At 61.6% G+C, this 7,586-nt stretch overlaps 1 protein-coding gene across 1 annotated transcript; it reads right to left on the reverse strand.

The window, feature by feature from the left end:
- On the reverse strand, positions 1-5,381 carry DES (desmin). Its single transcript, XM_027878761.1, has 9 exons — positions 4,752-5,381; positions 3,224-3,284; positions 2,953-3,048; positions 2,704-2,865; positions 2,492-2,617; positions 1,564-1,784; positions 1,382-1,431; positions 1,051-1,133; positions 1-935 (listed from the first exon to the last, which is right to left on the reverse strand). The coding sequence occupies exons 1-9, from the start codon at positions 5,300-5,302 to the stop codon at positions 894-896; spliced, it is 1,392 nt and encodes a 463-aa protein (XP_027734562.1). The 5' UTR covers positions 5,303-5,381; the 3' UTR covers positions 1-893.
- Between the last annotated feature and the right edge of the window lie 2,205 nt (positions 5,382-7,586).

A 7,586-nucleotide genomic window follows, 5' to 3' on the forward strand; every position in this document is an offset into this window, starting at 1 on the left:
TGATGCTCCGCTGTTTATTTTGGCCGCCTGAAGAGTCACATAGATGTGGTGGGGTGGGGGTGCATTGGGGTGAGGGGTGGGGATGCCTGCCCTGGCCCCCCGGGCCTCTCTCCGGCTCCTCTCATTCTTTCCCCCCTCTCTCCCATTTACACGCTCCTCCTCTCTCCTATGTCCACCTACGGGTACCCTCTCAGCTCACTAGCCCAGCCCCGTGCAGCCTCCAGCTGCTGGGGGTCCCTGCCGTGGTGGGGGGTGGGCACTGCCCTCCTCTGCCCCACGGGGCTGCCTCTTGGGCCAGGGGAGCGAAGGGCCCCAGCCTCCCTGGGCTGGGGGGGATATGCAGGTTGGGAGCCCCCTTGCTCTGAGCCAGGCGGAGAACAGGGGGCTAAGCCCAGACCATCCCTAACTTCTCCCCATCCCTAGCATCTCCACTATGCACCTGGAGGAGTGCCAGCTCCAGGGTGCCGGCAGTGCTAGCGCAGGGATATGGGTCCCCACTCCTGTGGGTTGAACCCCAAGCAGGTGCCTGGCATGGGAAGGGGGGATCCAGAACCTGCTGCTGGGACCGTCCGGCTCTCCATGGAGCTGGTCCAGGCCACCACCTGCTCCCCCCAGCCCCTCCTGCCTGTCCCCTCCCTCCTGCCACCCCCCCCGGCCCTGGCCTGATCCTGACACTGGAGTGGCCGCTGTGAAGCTGCGAAAGCAGAGCGAGCCTTTCGAAGCCAAAGGAGAGAGCCCAGGGGGTGTGGGGGGCCCAGAGGCCGCTGCATGGGGAAACCCCTCAGGCAGTGCCAGGGGAGCATCGAGGGGCGAGGTGGGGGGCAGGAGGGGGGCATGGTGGCAGGACGGAGGCAGGGACAGAAGGTGCCAGTGGGCCGCTGGAGCAACCTCCTCTACAGCACTTCATGCTGCTGCTGGGTCGCCTCACTCACCACCTGTGGGAGAGAGGCACTGTGAGTCGCTGTGCACACCAGAGCCCAGAGTGCAAGAACAGGCGTTGTGCTCAGCCCCCTGTCTCCCCACCACCCTTGGGTGCCACCCTGTGCTCACCTCCCCATCACGAGTTTCGATAGTTTTGATCATCACGGTCTTTTTGGTGTGCACTTCAGAGCCCCGCTGCTCTGGGCTGGTCTCTGCAGGGAGAGGACACAGGGCCATGTGGCATGGGGGCACAGCAGAGGGGCTGGGGCTGCTGAGGAGCTTCAGCAGCCCTGGCTTAACCCCCCTCTCAGCTCATGGCAACATCCAACCAAGTGCCCACACATCAGGAACTCCATGTGGCAGCTGTGGGTCCCCAACCAACCAGCTTGGCTGCAGTCTCCCAGAAGGGAGCTTTGCCCCCAAACTGGGGACCCCAGGGGACTCGTAGAGTGATGCTTACCTCGGAAATTCAGTGCAGAGGCGAAGGTCTGGTGCATGGGGATGCTGATCCTGCGGGGACACAGAAGGGAAGCTTAGTGCCAGCTAGCTTTAGCCCTCAGGTGGCTGCTCATGAGGTTGAAGCCCCAAAAAACATCTGACCCCACTGGTCTCCCCAGCTTGTCCTGCACCCCTGCCACTCACCGGTTCTCCTCGCCCTCCAGCAGCTTGCGGTATGTGGCGATCTCTACATCCAAGGCCATCTTGACATTGAGCAGGTCCTGGTACTCACGCAGGTGCCGGGCCATCTCATCCTTCAGGTGCCGGATCTCCTCCTCCAGGCGGGCAATGGTGTCCTGGTACCCACCGGCCTCCCCCGCAAAGCGCTCCTCCATCTCCCGCATCTGGCGCATCAGGGAGTCATTCTGGAGAGACACAGGTCTCAGTAAGGGAGGGAACCCAGAGGAGTCAGGGATCACCTGGGGTGTGAGCTGGGAAAGACAGGGGTTCCTGGGGAGAGCTGTGATCAGCCCTGGGCTGGGTCCAGCTGATGTGGGACCATGATAAGTGACTGTCATCCTCCATCTGCCCAGCGCTGTCCAGCAGGACCTGGCAGGGCAAGCTGGGCATATCCTGGGCAACCTAGCACCCTGATGTCCAGGCTCCTAAGCAAAGCCACTACCCCAGAAGGAAGGCAAGGAGAGCTGTATGAGTACTGGATAGCTGCCTGGGGGTGGCACTGACACACTGGTGGCTGCTGGCTGGCTGGCTCCTGTGAGTATGACTGTGTCGGAATGGAACTGTTGTGTACTGTTTGTTTGCAACCACCTTCCCAGCCTGCAACCAGACACCTCGAGCCCTGCGCCAGTCTGCCTGGAGCCTCCCAGTCTGGGTCACCTTTTACAATCTGTGCCTTGATCCCAGGACTCTGTCAAAACACCTCACAGGAGCCCAGGCCACTGTTGGGAGAGGCACAGTCCAAATGTGGGGTACGAGTTCCCCCATGGCAGCAACTCAGAGGGCTGGAAAGAGCCCCCCACCCCACAGATGTCCCAGGGGTCCCTGAGCAGCCCTGGAGCAGCAGGTCCCTACAGGAAAGCTGGGGACGTCCCCAGTGCTGCCCTCAGCTCACCGTGCCCTTGAGGGCATCAATCTCGCAGGTGTAGGACTGGATCTGGTGCCGGTACTCCAGCATCTCCTGTTTTGCCTGCCGCAGTGCATCGTTGTTCTTGTTGGCTGCCTGCGTCAGGTCGTTGACCTGAGGAGAGACCAGGGTCAGCGGACATGGCCACCAAGATGGCTCTGCTGCACTGGAGCCAACCTGGAGCCCACCATCCCCCGTACCTTGGACTTGTACCACTCCTCAGCCTCGGCAATGTTCTTGGCAGCAATGCTCTCATACTGAGCACGGATGTCTCGCAGCGCAGCCGTCAAGTCAGGCTTGGAGATGTCCATCTCCACTTGAATGTGCTGCTCCTGCAGCTGTGCCTGCAGCTCCCGGATTTCCTGGGTGGGCAAGGTGACATCTCAGGGCACCCACTCCATCCTCCCTGCCCCACAGGTGCCACTGGGAAAGGGGGCACCCCAACCCACCTCTTCGTGCACCTTCTTGAGGAAGGCGATCTCCTCCTGCAGGGACTCGATACGTCTTTCCAGGTCGATGCGTGCCAGTGTGGCCGCGTCCACATCCTTGGGGGGACACAGAGTGAGGGGTAGTGGGGGGTTGCAGGGAAAACATCAGGGCTGGATGGTGCAAAGTTGTGTCCAGGACCATGCCCTGGTGCTGGGGCCAGGCTACTGGAGGGAGATCAAGGTGGGAAGGGAGGAAGGGGTCCCACACCACATGAAGGGGACGGGTACTCACAGCTCTGAATGCAGCGAGGTTGTTCTCAGCCTCCTCCTTCAGCTGGATCTCCTCTTGCAGCCTGTAGGCAGAGAGGGGAGGCTAGGGGGGTCTGGAGGAAGCCCTGTCCCTCCGTGGTAATGTCCCCCCAAGCTGTCCCTTAGTCCAGCATGGCCTGGTGGGAAGACAGCAGATTATCCTGTGTTCCCAGCAGGCAGCAGAGGGCTGGCAGGGGGCCAGGGGCTCTTCCTCCCATTCCCTATTATAGTCAACACCGGAGAGATCACAAAGGCATGAGGTCAGCTCGGTGCCACGCGCGCTGCCCCGGCCCTTATAGGGGAGAGTGACCAGCAGCTGGGGGGACAGGGTGTGGGATCTGGCACCGGGGGTCCAAGAGATGGCCATCAGCTGAGCCATCCCAGGGAGAGCAGGAGGACAGATGGGTCTCAGTGATGCTGTGGGATGGGGTATGGAAAGGGGGCTACTGCAGGGGGTCCTAGGTCAGGGATGGCGATCAGGGCTTGTGCCAGGGGACAGGACAGTTCTGAAAGGCTGCAGGCCCATGGAAAGGCAGTGGGGAGGAGATGGAGGTGCCCAGGCAGTACTGCCATACGGCATGACAGGAACCTGACACCTGTTTGTTCTGGGCCCTGCTCCTCCCCTGTCATTGAAAGTTCCTCCATGCCACCACTCCAAACCCCCCAGCAACAGGGCTTTGCCCCAGTAGGACTGTCTGTGTTGTGGCTGGGGTTACAGAGGGAGGCAGCAGGCTGTGTCACCCCCAGGGGATGAGTGCTTGGTGTCCCCAGGGCACAGGGTCCAGGAGGAAAGGTGCAGGCCAGCATCAGAACATGCAGCTCCCCCTGATCATTTGCCCTTACTGCCAGCTGTTCAGTCCCTGGGTGTTCTCTCAGCCTGGCCACCCTTGTGGCTAATCCCCACTGGCCCCAGCTCTCTTCCCCAGCACCAGCCAGGTCTGCAGCATCCTTGGGATCTCCTGCTGCTCACGGGGCATTATGGACACCCACAGCAGGCCTGGAGAACCCCTGGCCTGCGGAAGCACTGCTTCCTCCCCTCCTTTCTTCATGTCCGGAGCTGATGGAGCGCCCTCCCCGAGTTATCCTCCCCCTCACTTCCGCCTGTCTGGCTGCCTCTGTCTGTCCATCTATCCCACAGAGCTCAGCTCCCTCGTGGGCTCGCCAGCCCTCCCTGGTGTGAGCAGAGATGGAAACCCCCTGGTGAGTTGCACTTCGATCTCCCTCCTCTGGGTGTCCTGTGGCATTACAGCCCAGCCTCAGCTCCACTGTAAGGGAGGGCATAGGGACACCCCTACTACCAGAGCCATCCTGTCCACTGGGAGCTGCCTGGGCATCGGGACAGGGGTCGAGGGGAACAGAGTAGTGGGGACGTGATAGTCTATAAGCTTGAGGTGCGAGGATGGCAGTAACCACCAAAGGGGCTGCCAGGGTGATCTCTGCCACCACCCATCCCTGGGGATAGAGATGCACAGATGGATGCCCACAGGGTCACTCCAAGGTCCCCCACTCACTTCTGCTTGAGCTTCTGCAGGTCATCGAGCAGGTTGTCGCGCTCGACCTCCACACGAGCCCGCTGGTTGGTGAGCAGGTCCACCTGGCGCCGGAGCTCCCGCAGCTCCTCCTCATACATCTCTGCCACGCGGGTGGGCTCCTTGCCCCGCAGGCGGTTCACCTCGGCCACCATGAGAGCATTCTGCTGCTCCAAGAAGCGCACCTTTTCAATGTAGTTGGCGAAGCGGTCATTGAGCTCCTGCAGTTCCACCTTCTCGTTGGTGCGAGTCTGGAGGAACTCCTGGTTCATGGCATCGGCCAGGCTGAAGTCCAGCAGCTCGCCGGCACCTTGATAGGCACTTTGGTAGGAGCGCAGGGGCGTCACGCGGGTGGTGCGGAAGCTGGACAGGCTGGGGACGGCCGAGGTGCGGGACACCTGGTAGATGCGGGAGGTGACGGAGCTGCCGCTGCTGCCCTTGCTCCCGAAGGAGGCACGGGGGAAGACCGGGGAGCCGCCGAAGGTGCGGCGGTAGGAAGAGACCCGCTGGCTGGAGGAGTAGGACTGGCTCATGGTGGCGGCGTGGGGCGGCGAGGCCGGAGCAGGGAGCAGGCGGCAGGGCTGGCGAGCGGCCGGCAGCTCGGAGAGGCGTCAGGAGGGGAGCTGCGCGCCGCTATTTGTATCCTGCTGACATCACCCGCCCCTCCTGCCGCCGGTCAGCTGGGGGATGCTGCTGCGGGGGGGATGGCCAGCAGCCCCCGCCCACTGCCCCTCACCTGCCCGCATCCCGCGGCAGACAAGAATGATACAACAATACGAATGACCCCTGGGCACCCCTGGAGTCCCCTGGAGCCTTGACTCTGGCCCCCAGTGCTCTGCCCCATCCCTGGGGTGTGAGGAGAGTAACTGGGCCAGGCTGGTTGTCACCCCCCTATCAGGGTGCAGTGCCACTCACGGGGGGCCCAGACCGACAGACAGCTTAGGTGGATGCCACAGGGGAAAGACGGGGACTCAGACCTTCACAACAGACCCTCACTTGACACCCTTAAGCCAAACCTCATGACTGGTAGCCATGGTCCCAAAACTGGTCTGGAGAACCCCAAAAGGCCTCTGATGATGCCCTGACCCACCCCATACCAAGAGCACCAGGCTCAGCTCTCCATATGGGGCCAGACTCCAGACCCCCACCCAGAGAGTGAGCAAGGAAGAGCCCAGGAGAGGGGTTGATGTGGGGGGACTCCTGCCCTGAGTGTGGTTGTACTGACCCACCACCCCAACTCCCTTTCTGACATGGGGGGCTGAGCACCGGCCAGGGTCTGGGCACTTTGGAGTGTTGATGAGTGACCCCAAGCAGGTGCTGGGTCTGAGCCCCAGTGACGTCAGCCCCCTGTCCTCGCTCAGGCACATTCCCAAAGCAGCAGGCACCCAACCAAAATAGCCTTCCCAGCTCATACTCATGGGGCGTGGGACATACATACATGGTATTTATAGCTGGGTGCCTCCCTGTTAACTCTTCTTGCTCCAGGCATGTGGAGAACACCACTGGATGGGGACCCTGCCTGGAGCAGCCCCAATCCCTCTGGCCCACGTCACTCCAGGAGCAGAACAAGGTCCCCAGGTTATTCTGAGGCACTGCAGGCTCTGCCGTGTCTCCTCAGCCTTCCTCTTGGCCAGAAAGTACATTGGGGTTCAAAAACCCCAGCCCATCTCCACAAAAATTCACAAAATGGGGAATACCCCAGTCCTGTATGGGCACCCCCACCACAGCTTCCCATTTCCTAGACAAGTGGTAGGCCAGATCAGGGAACCCCAGGGCCATGCACAAACCTGTGCCAGCTAAAGAGATCATCCTGAAGGAGGAGAGCTGTGCTGGGGGAACCCCTCAAGGGGATGCCCCTTGCCTGAGAAGCACCCCCTCCTCCCCAAGCCCCCCAGCACACTTGGTGACCCTCAGCTCTGTCCAAGCTGCAATGTTTTGGCTGATGTCAGCTGGCTCAGCCCCAGCAACTCTGTCCCTGGAGGCCCTCATGTAGGGGACCGCCGTGCCACTGGGCACGGGGTGACTCAGCAGCAGGAGCAATGCTCAGCCCTGCATCTCCTGGCCTTCTGTCCTGGCTGTAATGCAGACACCAAAACATGGCTTCCCATGGCATCATTAGGATGGCAAAAGGTTGGGCTTAATCATGGAAGCATTCTCAACTGCCCTGGCTCTGGAGGCACTCCTGCCTGCTGCCTGCCTGCTCCATGCCATCTGAGGGCCGGCGAGGGTCTTGGTCCCATATCCACACAGGTGGGCAGAGGCTCAATGCCCCGCATCCCTTTAGCCCCTCCAAACCCCCCATCCCTGGCGTCCCTCCCAGCTACCCAGTTGCAGCGTGATGTGGCGTCTTCCCGAGGGTGCAAGCTGCCTGGCGGAGCCTGCCTTTAAAAGGGAAGGTATTTCCAGATGGGGTTGTTTCATCCCAGAGCAGGGGGAGGATAGAAGAAAGGGGGGCGTGTGGGGGGAGAGTAGATGGAAAAACAGACAGCATCCTTCCTTCTTCTGGCCCTGCTCCGAGTATACCCTGCACATCCCTGAGCTCCGCACATGTGCCCTGCCTGTGCCACAAGTGCCAGCAGGGTGGCAAGCCAGTCCTTAGCTGGTGTGCATAGTGGCAGGTGGGTGCCCACACCACTGAGGGGGACCCCAGGGGTCTGGGACAGCATACCACCAGCTGTGGAATTCAGCCGTCTCTGCCCATGTCCCTATCCTGCTGCTGTGCCAGCTGGGGTGTGGGGAGGAGGGACTCCCTACGGGTGCTGTGTACAGCAATGCCCAGCACCCTACCCTGTAAGGGCAACGCAAACCCCATGCCAG

This window comes from Empidonax traillii, unplaced genomic scaffold, assembly GCF_003031625.1.
Source record: "Empidonax traillii isolate 1590-97213 ecotype Southwest subspecies unplaced genomic scaffold, ASM303162v1 scaffold5:size3517227, whole genome shotgun sequence".
Classification (NCBI taxonomy): domain Eukaryota; kingdom Metazoa; phylum Chordata; class Aves; order Passeriformes; family Tyrannidae; genus Empidonax; species Empidonax traillii.

Coding starts and splice junctions, on each gene's coding strand:
- DES (XM_027878761.1), bottom strand. CDS start 5,302: ATGAGCCAGTCCTACTCCTCCAGCCAGCGGGTCTCTTCCTACCGCCGC. Junction 3,049..3,223: donor ACCTCGCTGCATTCAGAGCT/GTGAGTACCCGT, acceptor TGTCCCCCCAAG/GATGTGGACGCGGCCACACT. Junction 1,134..1,381: donor CTCTGCACTGAATTTCCGAG/GTAAGCATCACT, acceptor CTCTCCCTGCAG/AGACCAGCCCAGAGCAGCGG.